Genomic DNA, 19,755 nt, shown 5'->3' with positions numbered 1-19,755 from the left:
AGGTTAGGGAGAGATTATTTTATCTGTTTTCTTCAGGAAACAACCTGGTGAAATCCTCTCTGCATCATTTGAATAGGTAATCAGCATTGCATTAGTTAATTTAGCAAAAGTATTAGAAAGGAAACGAGGATTGTTTTTTATTTTTCTCTATTTACTTTGAAAAATAAAATGATTGACTGATGAAACTGTAGTGTAAGACAGTGTCCTTCCTTGTCAGAAAGAATACCTCTAGTTTTTCTAAGTTCCATTTGCATTCTATTAGTGTGCTTTTTTAAGGGTGCATGTATTGTCTCTACACCTAATGCTGTTTTTCTGATTGGCTTTTTTCCTGCTAAGAGGTATGACAGAGTTGAAGGCTTGAGGTAGGGTATTGTTGAAAATACATAATATATCATCTGGTGAGGTCAGGCTATGGGGGCCTTCTTTGGTAGGAAATGGGGGAGCCCTATTATTAAATTTGGAACCTTAAAGGAGTGTAAATTAAGCTAAACTAATTTAGGGAATTTCTCAGCTGTAGGTTTGAGGGATATGCAAGTAAATTTCGTAAATGTCGTAAGGAAATGGTCAGATAAATTATCAGGTCTAATGTGCAAGATGATGTGTAAGCTTGGCTTTATTTGAACTGCTGGCTGAAGCCATCAGCCAGCAGTTCAAATAAAGGCAGTTTTTAAAGAATCAGATACAAAGCAGATATGGAAATTAAAATCCGTTATGATCAAATCCTTGTCAGCCAGAATGGCTAAATTTGAGACAGAAAGACGAAAACAAAATGCTTTCTGCTCACCTCAACAAAAAATCAGACCTCTGGGTTTATCAAAAATGTTTTATGTTATCATCTTAGGGGAAAGTAGTAGTAAGTAAGTAAGTAAGTGCTCAGGTGGAAAGAAGTGTGAACAGCAAAAGTTTCAGCAAGAAACTTTCATCAGTTCCATTTTTCATCAGTGCTCCTTGCTGAAACCTTTTTGGTAGCTTGGGTGGATTCCCATCTCTCTTCAGGGGCCAGGGTTCCCCAGAACAAATTCTCAAGGCCAGGGTTCCCCAGAACAAATTCCAATTGTCTATAAAGTGTACATTGCTGGATGAGCACCAGTAAACAATTTAGAGACAAATGCCTGCTGTAGTTCTTGATACCTCTCAAAGTTGGACTGGAATCAGAGCAAATGACAGAGTGATTCAATATTTTAGCAGTCTTGCCCCCTGAACCATTGAAGAATGTATGATTGCCTCATTTGGGTATAATTTATGCCAGAATAACAAAGAATACATTAACTTTTCAATGGCTTTGTATCAATATCAAGTTTATCTGGCACACCAGAGGCAGCTGACCATGTTTGCTGTAGACTATGTTTATGTGTCTAATTACAGAGCTGCCAACAATGAACACTTTCTCAGCAGGTGTATTACTGAGGCGGGAATCTGACTGAAAGAGGGATTTCTGAGGTTACATCAAAGGATTAGATTTAGAGCTATGCTTCTTTTAAACTATAACAAAGCTAGGCTGCTCAAGGTCTGCTGAGGCCCTGGAGGAATGGCTACCTGCTGCATCCAGAGGTACTAAAACAGAATGTGTGAAGTATTCACTGTCTTTAATTTCAGAAAATGTCTGGTTGTAACTGTCTAATTTGGCATGTCCTCCCTGCCAATATGGCATGAAGAGTACACTTACAATGTACAATATTATCATAGTAACTAGCATTAGTGGAGCTGAGAGTGAAAATCTTGCACTGCAAGCAAACAAGAGTGGACTCAGAAGCCACTTTTTGTTGTTTGAAAGAAGGTGATTTCAGGCACTAGTTTTTGGTACAGGAAATAAATATCCACAGGATGCTGTAATCCTGGTGTCTTCCAGTTTGATCTACCCCTGTGAGAAGAGTTTACTAAGTTCTGTACATGAAGTTATTTGAGGTAAAATGCCAATCACAGCAACAATGCAAAGTGCCACCTCAGATTTCAACTCAGCAGGAAAGATAGAGAAAGACAGAGAAAGATTACCATTCTTTGGACAAATTCAATGGGGCTGGCTTCCATGGTTGGCAGGACTTCTGCTATATGAGGCAGTCAATTGTCAACCAATTTCACCTCCATCTTGGCTCTATCCATTCTGTAAGCCGTCATTTTCTTCTTAGACCCTCTTATGTGGTCAGTCAAGTGACCCTCTCATTTCACACCTCAGTGTCTTTAATTTATAAGAAACATTGAAAAACATATATAGGAATTTCTCTTCACGAGGTTGAAATGCATTGAGTGGATGAGAGCTAACAATGCCTGTATCCTTTTGATGAGCTTTATCTTGAGCCTTCATTTTCACCATTTTGACTGGTATTTCATTCATCTCCCTGCTTCTCTACAGTGAAAGGGTCTATATTATTTTCTGCTGTCCTCTATTTACTTCCTCCTTTAGCTGGCACCGAGCAGATAGATGAAAACCTAGCATCTGCCACTGTTACCATACAGTTTCATGCTGTTAAAAGCTACCGCAAACAGTGAGCTGTTAGCGTGTCCATGTGTCACTTACTCACCAATTATAAATCTCTCCTTCTATAGAGTTGAACATTTATGGAATAAAAATGGTAAAAACGTTAACAAAATGAAAAAATAAAACTTTTTCTGTCTGTGTTGTTTTTTATTTTATTTGATTCGAGTTTAGTTACAAAAGAACACAAGATGTTCACGAAACTATTCTTTAACCCATAAGGACCATGTGGTCTCTCTCCAAAAAGGATGCCAATCACAGCAATCTTTTTAATCTTCTGGCTGCTTCCAGCCACAGGCTAACACTCCTCTCACTGGCAGCTTGGACCCGCACAGCCGACAACCAAATATTAGCAACATAAATCAAACCCAAGATTCACATCTCACCAGAGAGAGAGAGCGAGGAGGCTGCCAGGGGAGAGAAACCATCCTTTTGGCTGCTGTAAGCCCTGTCAGCAGAACACAACTCTCAGATGGTCATACATTCAGACTGACAAAATGGTTCAGAAGGAGCACTTCAGGAGAAAGTGGGACAACAACAGAGAGGACACTGGTCCAGCACAAACCCATTCCCAGAATTTAGCCACATTTTGAATGTCCCGCATTGTTTGTGTAAAGGTGTGAAGAACGCCCTGAGACCACAGATTGTAACAGCAACTTGTAGTCCAGAATACAAGCTGTACTCTTTTGAAACCTCTTAACAAGGATCACAATACCCCTGTTCTTTTTAACCTCCCCTGGCTCCCAGTTAAGCCCAGTGGGATTTCAAGTTCTTTGATCTCATGTACAATGCTTTTCATAGTTCTGCCCCGGGCTACATTCGTCAGATGCTACCATTACTGCACCCTGGTCCACACCTCACTGTGCTCTCACACAGGAAGTTAAGCAATGCTTGCTACAACTCAGCACACTACAGGTCATTCGGCCTTTTTCCTCAACAGCCTTCAGGATCTGAAAGTCCCTGCCCTCTCACGTTAATGTCAGCTGATTCTCTATCCTCCTATCTCTCCTAACCATCTGTCTTCTTGAAATGGCTTTTAAGATTGAATGAACCCATCTCAAGTATTACTTTTTAAATTATTCTCATATGAACTTAGAGGTCTATCACAAATTCAGCAGTCACTGACGTGATAAATTGTGTCAGCACCTATCTGAAAATGGAACAGTATCTTAAATCGGGTATTTGAAGTTTGAAGGACAAAGTGCCGTAGAGGTAAGGGGGAAGGCCTCTCCCTTTTGTTTATCATAAGGAAGCTGACAGAGAAATGACCATATAAACCACTACAGAAAATCAACTACTCCAGTACACCTCCTAAAGGTGAGGCCTGCCCTTAATTTTAGAGGATGAAATAAGGCTTGGGGGCTTCATGGCAAACATTTTGGTTTAATGCGCTAGGAATGGCCAACAGTCAGTACCCTTGGAGTGTCGGCCTAAATATGGTACCACATCATGTTCATCTCTTGATGTACTCGAAGCAAATAGCAAGCAAGATCTTCAAGATGATAACTCCTAGCTGTTTGTAAAATTGTCGCAGCATATTTGGGGATCATTTGATCATTTGAAATGCTCCCTCTCAATGTCTGACAGCTATTTCTTCAAAAGTGCTTTGGCTTGCCAAGCAAAAAAAGCATGGAATAACCAGACAGTCCCATCAGCTTGTCAGTAATCCTGTTCTAAACTGTCAATCTTCAGCAGCATAAACTGTCATTTTGATGAGGTGAGTTACTCTCCTTTGAGAGAGGATGCACAAGCTTGACAGCATTATGATATTTTTCAGTTAAAGCAAAAATAATAACAATTTTTCCAAGTTTTTTGCAGTTGCTGCTGGCCAAGTTCACCAGTTGGACAAATCTATGTCACAAATCGTCTTGGTCACATGACAGGGATTGTTTTGATTGGCTGGAGTGTTTTACAAATGGCACCATCCTTGAAATGTGGGAAAAACATAAACATTAGATGCAGAAATAAATGTGTTTACTTTGTGATATGCCTCTGTGATGTCCATGATGTGGATTTACCTTCTCTGCATTGGGTCTCAGCTTTTAATTGGGTCAGTCAGCAAGCACTACAACTCATATTCTGTGATGACTATACCCACAATTATATTTATTACCACAATCCTGTGCCCTGCAGGACTCCACAAACACTCTGTTACTTAAGTGTTACTTTAGTCTGTAGACCCATATTTATTTTAATCTTTTTGTGTCTTTATGAACTAAAATCACATGCTCATGCTGAATAGAAACAACAGTTTCATTTTGCTTCTAGAAAGTGCATTTAGGCACTGCAATAGCCTGTATAGAAGGAAACCCAACAAATTTATTTTTTGGCTTTAATGAGAATTTAAGCTGTATCCCCCAAAGATGAAGCAGCAAGCTTATCAGCTTCTCAAGGGAAGCCCTTATATTGACTGTGTTACTGCAGATTTAATTGCACTTTCAGGATGATCGCTTTATAGTCTCTAACTCCTCCTGGACAGCAGCGGAGATAAAATATTGGACAGGGAGTGGACAGACCATGACATAGAGAGAGGAGAGAGGAGAGAGAGAGAGAGAGAGAGAGAGTCAGAGTCAGAATCTGAGATAATGACAGATTGTGTGTGTGCATGTATGTTTTATTTATTAATATTGTGTTTCATATATTGTGTTCATTTATAAGGAGATTTAAAAGCCACCAAGGGTGGTTCCCAGGGAAAGTGTTTTATTAGTCTTATAAACCTGCAGTGAAAGGGTCCTTCACAGAAGTGAGTCCTGGCACATGCCGGACTGAATTATTATAAAACTTAGTAATTTTCAGTTGTTCCCACACATATCCAGATACCTGCTACAAGAGCATGGAACCATTATTTTTCAATTAACAGATTATCTTAAGGAGTGTTGGCAGGGCTTCATAATCAGGCCTTTGGCGGTCTCCAGGATATAAAACACTCTACATGTCGACAATCAACACCAACAGCACATCAGTCTCTCCTGAATTCCTAAAATCTGACTACTACTTGCAAGTCAGAAGAGCAGTCCACCGTATCAGGGCCAGAAAAGACAGATGGCCAGTAAATTTACTTCCAACCCACTTTCAGGAAATAGAGCTACTGTAGTGACTTTGAGCTAGTTGGTCCTTTCTTATCCAGATATGGTAGGTTGCAGGCAGCCGGGAGCAGCAAATCTAGATAGGGCATGTTAAGGCCTTTGTTTTCACCTGGCTACCTGTCATCAGTTCATATACAAGGAGATGCTGTTGTTAAATAGGAAATGGTGTGAGGATGTGTTTTAGAAATGTTGTTGCTGTCTGTTAAGGCTATATTGCCATAATATTATTGTTATTATTATTATTATTATTATTATTATTGAGAAGCTTACTTAGCTAACGATCTAGCAATGCACAGTGAAGATGGCAGTCACCGAAAAAGAAAGTGACTTGGTGTTGGCTACAATGAACAGATGTAGCCTTTGGTGAGAACCATAATTTGGGCTGCAGTCTTTCAATGTAATGAAGCAGAAATACTGTAATAGAGAAAGAGAAGAAGGAGATGATAGATGATAAGGACGAAATGGAAATTGTGTGGGTGTTTATTTTCGGGAGTATGAGATTGTACTGTTTGTTGAAATGAGGTTAGATGGTACTAAAGTAAATGTTTGTAATGAGTCAGACCTCACACTCATTGTGGTTATTACTATAGAAAACTCTGAAAAGGAAAACTGACCTTGATGCTGCAGACATATAAGCCATTCCCTACTAAACTACACTGCATCTGCATCCCAAGTTCTTCTTTTTCTTAGATTTTGTAGCTCTTGAACATGATACGATTTTGTAATGGGATCATGTAACATTTCTTTTGTGACTACCATAGTATAACTAAGGGCACACTATTGTCAGTAATGTTCACATGGTATGATAAGTTGTCAATATAAGATGACAAGTTATGGTATGATATACTGGTATATATAGTATCATATATTATAATGAATGAGTCATCAATAATGCAATTTCCATGTAAAAATGTGAGAATGTAATGTAACCAATATAATAATAATAATAATTATAATCTTTAATGCAACCCGAAGAGCCTCACAGACAGAAAACGTGAAAGTTGAAAACAGAAAGATCGAAAAACCAAACAGGGAAGCTGCAAAAACAGTGGTGAATGCTGGCCATCTTCAAATATGTTATAAAAATGAAATAATATGTCATAAAAACCATTTTAATAATAAAATAATAAAATTGGACACATACATCAGTAATAAAAAGGCAAATATTAAATAAAACAAAAACGAGGTGAAGAAACAAAAAAATAAATGTGATTAGCCAAAAGTCATTTTAAAAAGTATGTTTTAAAATGGGATTTAAAGGTGCACAGATGAACAGTCTTTTGCCACTGTATATTGTGGTTATGAGTTCCATAGTTTTGGAACGTATGAACAGAAAGCAGACTCCTGATCTTTTGCTGTTCACATTTGAAAGAGGTAGACTAGCATTGGCAGATCTGAGAGCTCATCTTGGCCAGTGCATTACACAGTTATTTATTCAAGTGCTAAACCATTCTGTTCTCTAAAAACAAGGGAACCCTAAAATTAATTATAACACATACAGGGAGACAGTGCACAGCATGCAGTAATTTTGTCTGCTTTGACTCCACATTTGTGTTTAAAAAACATCATCTGTTTCCTCCAGAACATCATAGGTTTTGTGGGATTTATTTCAGTGCAGTGAGAATTTCTCCACGGACTATATAGCTGTGGGCAGTTCTGGGAGAATCTCTGTTACTCTGTGCTGCATCAGCTGGGCAAAAGGATGGCTTCTTTGTTTGCAGAACACGGCAGTTAACTTTGAAAGCGGGTGATTTATTTATCACCAATAGTACTGCCTCTCAGATGTCTCTCCTTTAATCTAGTAGAAAGGTCTTGGCCCACAGAAAGAGGTAATGCTCTCTTCTACTGAAGTTTCAATCAGTGGCCTAATGTGAGTGCAACTCCTTTCCCAAGTTTAAAACTAAGTTAAATTGTGCAACTGAATGTGGCTCCCCTGCTGCAGTTTTAAACTCAGTACTGATCTGATTACAACTTCTCGCTGGAGCTCTAAATCAGCGAAATAATGTAGCTCAATGTACGTTAACATTTATTAATTTGGCAGACGCTCTCATCCAGAATGACTTTCAAAAAATGCATTTAACAGGGGCAGGCATGCAGCCATATAGATGATAGAATCATTAGTGCCATACTTGGGGATCATTGCCATAGTAAGTGCTGTCATAAGATGTATAACCATATACTGCTGTTGCAATTTTTAGCCACCCAGCTTCAACTGCCACAAGCTTCTTTCAGCACAAAGTTTTGAATGACAAACTTTTTCCACAGAAAAGTTGCAGCAAAGCTTATTGACAGCTTATACTGTCAACAGACTTTTGCCTCTGATGCTACTGTATGTGTCTGAGTGTAACTGAAGCTTTATTACAACGCATATTTACCCAATATTCTGTAAAAATCAGCACCATTCTGAGTATATATTTTATATACAACACCCCTAGGAACATTGAATGTGCTGATATGCATACTGCTTTTGCAATATGTGCTTTGTGGTATTTTTGAACTTGAATAAACACAATGCTGTCAAAGCCAGGGCTCAAATCCAAGCTTGTAAAGCACTTGAGGAAACTCTTCATCTCAGTTAATCGCACGGTTATTCTGGGTTATTATCAGAAATGCGCAAGCCTGGTTGCAGTGTGTAGGCCAGACACAGGGCCGGGGAACACAAGTTTCTCTCCACCAAAAGCACATTAGATGGCCAACCCGTTTTAAAAGTGTTGAATGGAAATGCTTCAAGTGCACGCGGTCTTATCTGAGCATAAAGCGTGCCCTCGCGCTGCTCGGCTGGCAGAAAGTAACCTTGACTGCAGTGCCACTCTCTTAGCTGGTGAGGGTGACCTCCAAAGCACTTTCCCGTCATTGCCCTGGGCCCCCCGCTTCAGTGAGAGAGGGATCATGTGTCCATTATCTGGCTCACTGACAGACAGGTGTCGGAGCCGGACTGAGCCTGCAGGATGAGGCGGGAGGCTCACCGCCCAGGGCAAGGATGTTCAAGGACCTCCGCAGCCAGTAACCTTCCACTCGTGGTCCAGGAATGTCTTGCAATGTTGAGCTCCATTTCTGACGGGGAAGAAAAATGACATGGCAATGGCGAGCTTACAAATTGTCATTCCACAGCTCACAAAGGAGGAAGTGTGTAGAGAGGAAAAAAGCTAGCTGGTGACAAGCCTAAAAATGATCCTTCCAAATCTCATGAACAAGGAAGTGTGTGTGGTGGGCATGACATAACTGGTGACATAAATAGCCGCGGAAGCACTTGAGTGTGGATGCTGTTAGTGTACACACCAAAAGCCACTTGTGTCAGCCACTTCTGACACGATAGAGCTAAATCCCAGCTCCTTTGCAGAGGTGGTGTGGGGAGGGGGCAGGAGGGGGGTGTAGGATGACCTTGGCCTAATCAGTACCCCTGCAGAAGCAACCGTATCCCCCATGTGTACTGCACTCCCCAGTGGAGTAGGTAGTAGTAGTAGACAGTACTGATCAGAAAGCCCCATTTTCCCAAGCTAAAGTCAGTTTGCATCAGGCTTTAATGTGACAGCGACCCACGGTGACAGGTCAATGTAATAGTATGACATCATGTACCACAGCCATGTAAAGGAGAAGATCCCATGGCCGGAAAAAGGTGAGACAGGACGGATTGAGTTCATAGATAAACAGCGCCTTGTGACCAAGGGAGACAGTTGATGAAAGACATCTGAAATACCACCTGCCTCTGAAGGTCTACCAACAGCTCTTGAATAGGAAGGAGGCAATGTACATGTCTAAAGAACTGATTGAAATTGAAAATACAAGTGATTGAGTTTATTTTGATTCATTTTTCTTTTTCTTTTTATTTTAAAAAAATCAAATACCGGAGAAATGCTCACAATACAAAAACCATTTTTGGAAAACCTACTTTGAGGAACATATTGAAAATATATATTTTATATACTCTTTGAATATATTTTATATGTTGTTAATAAGGAATACATGAAAGAAACTGAATTCCAACTAAGCCTCAATATGCTGATAATATAAACAAAAGAACTGGAAACTGTTTTAGGATAATGGACCATCTTATCTGTAAAGATAGCCTGTCACAGTCCAGTTACAAGTTACAGCCTGGCTTTTTATGAAACTGTTACTTATGGTTTAGTGGACCATATATACATATTTACACCCTATCTACCCAAATAAAATATGTCCACCAAACACCCACACATATACTTTGTTAGTTTAATACTACACACAATATTGTTTCATAAACCTGTATAATATGATGAAGCAGGAAGTTTATGATGTCATAAAATCAGTGTACACAGAGAATAAGTGTGACACTAAAACTGGAAATATAAAAATGTAGTTCTTTGCTCAGGGGCATGAAGACAGGATTGTAGTGAGTCCAATGCTCTTAAATATTTGTAGTAATGCCTTAGCCAGTGTTGCAGCAGTCCTCAGTATTGCTTACGTGAAAAATAAACAGTTTTTACCCCAAGCAGGTGACATGGAACCGTTGTCAATGACAGAGCACGGACTACAGCAATTTCTGGCACTGCTAGAGCAATACCTATAGCCCTGGGCACTGACAGTGAATGACAAAACAAAACACAACAAAAGTTATGGTCTTCCAGAAAATGGCTGGATCTCAGGGAGACAAGTACCCTGGGACCAATACCTTGGGTCACACCACCATACTTCAACGTGCCTGATCATGACCCTGTAAGGGAGATTTCATTTGGTAACAAGTACATCGAGGTGGAAAAATTGCAGAGTCTAAAGCAATTTGCAGATTCAAAACCATGTAGAGGTCTGGCTGAAAATATTCCCTGCAGCGTCATTTGGCAGCCAACTTAAAGAGCTGTTGACCCAGCCCCCTCACAAAGGAATGGCCTGTGTCAAGCAGCACTGTCTACACTACCTTTAGGTGAATAGCAAATGCTTAACATAAGTAATGTTTGCATGCCACATGTGCTAGCTCAAGAGTGATCAGGCTGGACATCGTGTTATTGTGGTTGGCATTTATTTTAGGTGTGAACTCTTTAATTTATAAATCAAAATACACAAAATTGTTGGTGTCTCCTTGTAACAGGTTTTCCACACAAAACAGCCTAGAAAAGAGAAAATAATAAATGAAACCAATGTCCCATGACAAGGGTGAATCTCAGCGGGTTCTTCTCCTTGTCTGTCAGCCACTTATTTGCTTATTCCTTCGTTTCTACTTCCAGCTCCTCCTTATTCCCACCTAAACTAATTAATATTTACAGACACCTGGTTTTCTGACATGATGTTCCCAAAGGTTTCATTTTTTGTCCCATAACTGACTTTTTTGTATATCGCTTCCAAATCAACTCCATTCCAATATTTTCACCAAAAATAACGAGGGGCAATATTCCACTGGAGTCCAACTTTTACAGCTCCAGCTTCTGACACAGAAAAACACACACATCTGTTTGGATGCTCATTTTGCAGCACAGCATGAGTGGCCTGTTACATCCAGAGTGTGTAGAATGTTTCTTAATAATATTTATTTAATGTAAATATATTTTGAATAAGGTGGATGTTCATATTCTTTTAAAATGTATCGTAGCATAGTATAGAAAATAACTTGACCCATCCTTGAAGCAATTAGGTCATTTTCTAAACTGAGCTAGCTAAAATAAATATGAATTCGGGTGTATTCCCTTCTAAGAAATACATAGCAAGAATGGCAATGTATTACCCTTCAAGATATTGCAAAGTGAAACATACACTTTTTTTTCTTTTTCTTCTTCCCTGCCAACCACATTTCACAATGACGAAGACTTCACTTGGGCAGAGAAACAGCCAACCACAAAACACTCATCTGAATATTAGTGGAGATAACATTCCCATGTGTCTGCTTCATGTTCTCAATTAGTATTGTAAAGACCAATCAGCTGAATAAGTATAGCCCTCTCAAATGGCACTGCACCATACATGTGATGTGCTGGGGGAAACCCTGTGGTAGTTGTGCAAAGAATTCTGCAGCAATACCATTTTGAATAGTGCCACAGCAAACAGATATGTTTGAATAATTGATATATGGTATGCCATTTAACACGATTATTGGATCCTTTTTTGGATAATCGACACCCATCAAGCCTTTGCTCAAAAACTTCCGGATTCAATATCTTGTTCTATAACATGAATAAAAAACTAAAGAGAGTAATTATCTGCAATTATCTGGCTGCATTCTTTAGTTTTCTTCTTGTTGAATTAAATATTTATACCTACCTGACATGTACTGTACTTCCTATTTGTCCATATACCATTACATTCAAACTGTTTTTCACCAATTAGTTAAGTGGTGTAAAAAGACATATAATGTGTGTTTTTGTCTCTTGTGTAGGAATCATGGGGAAAACAAAAAGGTTTTAATGTATGCATTTGTTTCCTTTTTACATGTTCTAAAGACAACCAAATGCTTGATATTGCTGTCACTGTCTTAACTATATCTTAACAATCTCCTCTCTACACTGCTCAAATCACATAGTCATATAGGTTCCAATGGAATAAACAGTATGTCGACATGAATCATCCCTTTTGCAGCCTGAAGTTATTGCAGCACGCAGCCTCCACTGCAGCAAGGTGAAAGGCTGTTGGCTACAATAAACACAGATTTAATGGAGCTGCTTTTAATGTATTATTTTATATCTGTGTGATTTAGCGCGTGGGACAAGAGGCTGAGGACACTGTAAGCCTGATCAGGACTAATGCAGGCTTCCGTGTGAATGTCTCTCCCATGAATAAATCTTCCCAATTATTTGCTTGTTTCAGAAGGAAGTAAGACCTTACTGGGCCCATTAGGACATTACAGAGCCTACAGTAGGGATGCGGTCATTGATTTTGCTGTTGAGGGAGGGAGTAAAATCTTGTTATTGTCGGTGTAAGAGATGAAACAGTGCATTGTGCTCCCCATTGCAGTCAAACAGGGTCTGGGGCGGGGGTGTTGGGGCGGGGGTGGGGGGGGGGGGGGGGCATGTGATGTGTAGCTCGCCTGAATTAACCCAACTTGTCAGGAAAGTGGAATTTAGATCCAGCGTGGTTTCTTCATTACAGACTGAGATCATATAGGAAAAGTTCTAATCTCGATTGCCTGTAGCCCCGTTGATTAGACCCACGCCCACATAAATCATGTTTATCTCCCCAGCATTATAAATAACATGTTGCCATGACTATGTGCGCCAGCAGGTCCTATTCTGTTAAGTTGAGGAGTCGCGGTCCAAGTCACGAGCAGCGTTTGTGGAGAGGATTGGAATTCACAGGGGAACGAGCTCCTGCAGTTTCCGCGAGTGGGGAGATCTGTACCTATACAGAGGGCTTACAGGGGGATTTGTTCCACCTTGAAAAGAATCACATTTTGGATATAAAATTCAATAAACAAGTGATTTATATCCACAATCATAAATCTACGAATGGTGAGGGTTTCCTGTATTGTATCTATTTATATGGTTGGGCATTTACTGAAGCAGTTCAGATTAAGTGCCTTGCACATCAGTGTTGCCCCAACCAGTTTCACACCTGCAATTGTCTAGATACAAGTCAGTTCATTACTCAACACTCTGTAATGGCATTCTGTGAAGGCTGTGAGCTCTGAGCACTGACTACCTCTCCACAGCTGATTCACTCGTTCATAGCAGAATAACAACCTCTCCACAGCTGATACACTCGTTCATAGCTGAATAACAACCTCTCCACAGCTGATTCACTCGTTCATAGCAGCATAACAACCTCTCCACAGCTGATTCACTCGTTCATGGCAGCATAACAACCTCTTCACATCTGATTCACTCTATCACAGCAGCATAACAACCGCTCTACGCCTGATTCATTCTATCATAGCAGCATAACAACTGCGCTACGCCTGATTAATTCATTCACAGCAGCATAACAACCACTCAATGCCTGATTCACTCATTCGCGGTAGAATAAACACCATGCCAAAACCGTTTCACTGAGTCACAGCAGCTTAAAAAAACTACTCTGTGCCTGATTCACTCATTCATAGTAGCATAAAAACCACTCCGTGCCTGCTTCACTCATTCACAGCATTATGAAGAGAGACAGCCATTCTGGATACATCGCCATTGGCTGTTGTACTGTCCTCAGTTCCGTCAAGTTGCCAGTCTTGTACTGTGAACATGTTTTGAAAGTAGGCCTTATATTGTTAGTGAGGCTCATGTGGAAGCACATGTAAAGTACAGCACCAGCTCTGAATATTAGCTGGGCTTTGACTTTATGTGCCCTTGTGTGTGTGCATGTGTGTGTTTGTGCTCTGCTGTCCGGCAGTGGCTGCTTATACACTGATCACAGACAGATGGAGAGGAATGTGCCATCTCACCCAGAAGGGCACACTGCTTGTGTCACCAAACACAGGAGGCACCCAGTGTCTATGAATAATACTGTCAAATAAAATATAATGAAATATGGTATAATACAGAGGAATATACACAACCTGTGCACTCTTATGAGATTCTCATACAGTCACCCTCTTAGCTTCCCATACATGAGAATCAAGGTTGTGCTGGTCTTTACTGTAAGGAAGCAGCACAGAATGTATACAGTATATTTATAAGTTACATAAGATCATCATTCAGGTTCCTGCTTGTTTATGTACTTCTTTGCACACAATCTCTAAATATGAAGGGGAGGAGGGGGAAATTAAGTCATAATATGATTTCAAGCTCTGACTTCTCATTTAATCCACTGTTTTAATTAATTGCATTCCCTGTTCCATCTAATTATGCAAACTTGGCAAGGATTTTGCTCCTTGAAGATGGGATCTAAGCTCTAAAATCTTAGAAGAAAGGAGGAAAAAGAGATCTTGTTCAGAGATTGTTTGCAGAGGCACTCATGAGAGAAATTCTCATGAATGTATTAAAATTGAACCAACGCAGTTAGATTCCCTAAAAAGTGAGCGCACCCTTGTGCAATTCTATTAAATTTGAAAGGGTAAACTTATCTGAGGATGCAGTGTGCTCATTCACAGGGATATGTTATAGACTTTATGTACATGGCTGCATATTAAACATGGGAATTGCATGTGCCCTTCAAGAAGATGTATTCATGCACATCTTAATGAGGAACAGTTAAAACACTTTAATCAATACACATTAGATTGAACTGAGAATGTGCAAATTTTATTTGAGTGAATATATCATTACTTAGGAGCAACAATGCTCTCATTAAGATGTTTTCATAAAGGTTTAGATTTGTATCTCAACCTTATAAGTAAATTTAAAAAATTGTTAAAGAGAAAATGGGGCAACGTGCATATATAATATCCATGTGGAAATGGTATTTGACTGGAAAAAGTTCTGGATGATCAGATGTGCAGTTTTTTTTTTTTTTCATTCCTGCTTATCTTAATGTAGATATTCCATATAAACACACTCCACATAATCAGCGCTTCACCAGCAGGAATTTTTCAACTTCAAAAACAGTAGATTTACCAAAGAACATATGAGGATCAGTGTGAGAGCACTGACTGATACCCACCTCCCTGCTATAAAGAAGTCACCTGGCCCATGCATATGGTGTCCCCAGATCTAACCCTACCCCGAATATTAACTGAATTTATAGGGACTACTGAAACTGGAAAAAGGTTATGAAGATGATGCAATCATTGCTGGCATGGACAGTTTTTTCTGCAAAGTTTGTAATGTATGCTTAAGAGCAGAGCTCGTAACTCAAAGGTTGCTGGTGTGATTCCCTGCTGCGGCACTCCCATTGTATCCTTGAGCAAGGTACTTAACCTAGACTTGCTTCAGTAAATATCCAGTCAAATAAATGTATAACATGTAAGAATGGTAACCTGTGTAAATTCCTCTGGATAAATGACAAAAATGTAATGTAATGTAGTAGACTATTACTGTGGAATTGGTAAGGACTGCACAAACCATGCAATCATTTTGCCCTTGTCTGAGTTGTGTGCATGACAGTGTGAGTGTCTGTGTATTGGGGGGATTGTGAGAGCAGTTGCTTGGTGCCTAAATGTCTTTCTGTCACACTGCATTCTGGGAACAGCTGTGCAGTAACGGCTCTCGTCTCTGCGTTCTCTCTGTCCATGTCCCCACACGCAACGCTGCGTCTTTAGAAGACTGCTGTGAAGGGAGACAGACCGACATTGTACTTGCGCCACCTTGTGGGCAGAGAGAGGAGCTGACGCCGAGCGCCGCTAATAGCTTCGTATATCAGACTTCCTTTGTTCGGCCTGCCACCCCATCTGACACACGGCCTCCTCCTCAGCCTGAGAATCCAGACTCTCAGGATTCAATCAACCGCTGTCATGTTAAAGAAAAGGGGAAGTGCATTTCAATCGAAGCGAGCTGTCACAGATTAATCAGGTGCCATATCTCTGCACCATAGTGAATTATGGAACAGGAAGCCAGATCTTGTCACCATTTGTGATTTTTTTACTGAATGATGGACTGTCTCACTGGATATGCAGTAGTAAGCACCTTTTCCATCTGAGGAGTTTTTTGGGTTGGACATTTATCAAATGCTAACAAATGTTGTTCACACACAAAGCATGCACGACCATATCCCATCCTTGTAATATAAGATTAAGTTACATTAATAACAACATGCGATCACTGAAACTGACCTGTGCGATTGTGTTGAAATGGAACATACTGCAAGCTATCTAGCTAGTACATGTTATTTTACTACCACGGGAAAGTTGGTTTCAGTGTAAATGAAATACTTTAAAACATTAAATTGTTTGTGAGGAAGACATGCTGTACCTCATATGTTGTTTGCCAATATGTTAAACATGATAATAAATGTAGTGTAAAAATTGCAATGACCTTATCAGGGTTACCTCAGGTTTAGACCACTGTACAACTGAACTCAGGGGCTTGGAATGGATCTTCCTAATCTCATTCATTAAGAACACCTGTTCCAATTCTAATAGACTGCAGTGGCCTCTTGGTTCAGATGTTCAAACTTCTGCTAAGGCTGTTGGTATTGCCCTGCTATGTTTAACTGACTACTCCTGTACATTAAAAAACATCATTGTGATGATTGATGTCCCTTAATTTAGTTGGTGCAACTCACGAGGGCGGCCACAACAGAGTTTTTTGTTGTGGTTCAGCATGAGATCATCAGCAGCTGAGTATCTGTTTACGTTTTCAAGGTTGTTCCCAAGTGGAGCGAACCTTTGACTCGTTTTTGTCACATGGAATCACATGAAGAACCTGTGGTAATTCACCGCTCCATTCATGTGGTCTTTAAATGTCTTGCTGCCCTCTAGAGGCGACTGAAATACTGCAGGATGATCTTTTCAGCACAGGATCTCTTTGTATGTTATGAAAAAAATCCCATGCTGCTGTTGAAGGCTCTGCTACAGTTCCTGCCATTCAGCAGGCTGCATACTGAAGTGTTTGTCTTACTTGTCAAGGCCAAATGAAGGACCATTAAAACATATTCTGGACAACCCTCCTTTAACAAATGTCACCTGTGTTGTCAAATAAGTAGCATTCAGCGCAGGTTTCATTGAACCACAAGTGAAAGTCTCAAAACACCTTTGCAATCGGTGTCATAGAACATGACATTATTGCATTACATTACGTCATTTAGGAGACGCTCTTACTCAGAGTGACTTCCAAATGAGTGCATCACTATGCTAAGAGTAGTTATCTAGACGTATCACAAGAGGTTAGTAAGATACTGAGTTAAGTGCTAAACTAGTGTAAAGAGCTTTTTTATTTTTATTTATGATCTTTTTAAGGAAAATAGGGATATAAATGTCATGGTTGTTAGTGTATAGCTCTTCTCACGTGGATCCTGTGCAAAGTCTGTTTGTTAGCAGGAACCTAAATTAAAACACGCTCATTTAAGTGCAATTTCCCCATAAAGTTAATTTATTCTTAATTCTTAATCTAATTTTTACCTGCTAGAATGACCAATTTATTAACAACAGAAGGCTTTTTCACAGCAAGAGAAGACAGACTGGAGCTGTACTATGTCAGCAAAGTTACTGGAACAGAAGGAACTGCTGTCTACAGATCACAGATACACCTCATGAGTGTGGTTAGCAGTAGGCAGTTATAGCTAGCTATTTATAGGCTATGCTAGCACTGTGGAAAACCTAATTGGTAAAGCAAACAACAGTCGTTCAGGATGAGCTCACCGAATGCTTTTGTTGAGAGTGGGATTCATTACGTGTTTGACAGTTTGTTATAATTCCATTGGGCTAATGTTGAACATTTTTAATGGCTTGTAATTTTTTTTGAGCCATTAAACAGGCTAAATTAATCTTCTTACTCTCTGGTGTTGCTGTATTTAATTTCAGGTTAACTTCTCAGCAAAACAATCAATTTTTCCAATGTCATATCGTTGCAATATTATTACGAAGCGTTAAATGACAAGACTTAACATCCGTCTCTTGGCTGCTGGCCCATGCGGTCATTCAGGCAGACAAATTATCTTGCTTGTGAACTAAACCTTTCTTCCTCGTTCTTCTCCCCACTAGTCCTCCATCCCATTTTTAAAATTCCACCCCGTTCCATACGCTGTCTTTCTTCTTATGCCTCTTTTCGATCTTTCTCCTTTCTCCTTGCTCTTCTCCTCTCCTGTTCCCTTCTTTCTGTCTCTCTCCTCCCTCGTCTCTATCTCCCTTTCTTTCCCCTCTCCCTCGATCCCCACATCCCTCCCTTTTGGAGTGTGAAATAGCCTCTATTCCTCCCAGCTGAGTTCACACAGTCCATTAGCAGTGATTACAGTCTGGTAGCTCAGTTCTGAGAGTGAGACGGATGCAGACCTAAGGGACTGTTCAAAGCAGTGGAGGGCCATGTAGTTTATTTCTTTCAGCATTTCCCATATGTATCTACATGTGTATGTAATTATATGCAAGGCATGTTTTGTGTATTTATTTTGAGTGCTGGACACTACACTGTATTCCTCCGTCTCTTATCTTTCATAAAGAAACCCCTCTTGCCTCTAGGACCAGATTTCCATACCACCACTATAACATTAATCATTATTAGCTAAACAGCAAAATAGGTCCTACACTAGCACTTTTGTGCAACTTCTGCCTAGACCCACTTGCTACCATGATTGAGGATATTGCAGTTGTAGGTGGTCTATAGGCTATAGTCTTTAATATGAGGATATTGCAGTAGGAGGCATAATAGGAAGATATTGCGGTAGGAGGCATAATAGGAGGATATTGCTGTATAAGTTGGTCAGTATTCTTTAATAGTGCAATAATAGTGCAGTAGTAGGAGGTCTCTGGCCTATAGTCTTTATTGTAAGGGTTTGTACAACAGACTTCCTGGGCACCTTCAATAGAAAGCTGAAAACTCATCTTTTCAAGCCGTATCTCTAGTCTACCTTCCACTTTATCTACCTCTATCTATCCCATCTGTCCCTATTTTCTGTAAAAAAGTACTCTACACTAGTTCAGCACTTAACTCTTGTAATACTTCTCGATAACTACTCTTAGCGTAGCGATGCACTTATTTGGAAGTCGCTCTGGGTAAGAGCGTCTGCTAAATGATGTAATGCAATGCCGTGTAAGGGTAGTGAATTAGAAGGTAACGGTTGAATCTGTGTGTGTCTCTGCGCAGGTGTGTGTTTGCCCTGCCTGGTGGACGTGGTTCCTGTGAAGAACGAAGAGAGCGTGGTCATCATGTTCATCCTCAACTTTGAGCTGGCGACCGAGAGCAAACCTCACAGCTCCCCGGGTCGGGACATCCGGCGCAAGCTGCCCATTCCCTGGATCTCCTCAGGTACAGCAAGAGCCTCGCCCGCCTCTAAACCGGCAGCCCTACGGTGTATTCATGAACGACCCGAGTCATTCTGTTGGCTCCCGCCAGATGGCACACACTGCACACCTGTCTGTCTGAGAGTTTGTGAATTCATGTGTATAATCATGTTTTTTCTGCTTCCATTCAGCTCAGTATTACTGTACGCGTGCGGAAACCGGCGATCGTATTTCCACATGCAAGACAAGCTTGTCATTTTATAGCATGTCGCCTTTTTAGGAGTTGCTGACAAAAGAAGAAAGAAGAATAACAGTGGCCATAGCAGCAATACTATGTATCTTCAGATGACACCATATTAAAGCCAAACTGCTTTTACAACACTTTTACGACACTGCTGTTGGACCCTTTAGAAGGTCATGAAAGTAAATTTCCTCAGTGACCGTTTACTGTATTAGCAGAATGTGTAGTACATAGGCTGCATAAGGAATTTGCCAAG

At 40.2% G+C, this 19,755-nt stretch overlaps 1 protein-coding gene across 1 annotated transcript in view; it reads left to right on the top strand.

Moving 5' to 3' along the window:
* The window catches only part of LOC118770992 (potassium voltage-gated channel subfamily H member 2-like), a 111,308-nt gene that overhangs the window by 40,172 nt on the left and 51,381 nt on the right, over positions 1–19,755 (top strand). The window contains exon 3 of the mRNA XM_036518815.1: positions 19,122–19,283. Within this exon, the coding sequence (XP_036374708.1) occupies positions 19,122–19,283 (162 nt within the window). The remainder of the gene's footprint in view (positions 1–19,121; positions 19,284–19,755) is intronic.

This window comes from Megalops cyprinoides, chromosome 24 (assembly GCF_013368585.1).
Source record: "Megalops cyprinoides isolate fMegCyp1 chromosome 24, fMegCyp1.pri, whole genome shotgun sequence".
NCBI lineage: Eukaryota > Metazoa > Chordata > Actinopteri > Elopiformes > Megalopidae > Megalops > Megalops cyprinoides.
Note: the sequence above shows the minus strand (reverse complement) of the source record. Positions and strands in the feature narration are given on the sequence as shown.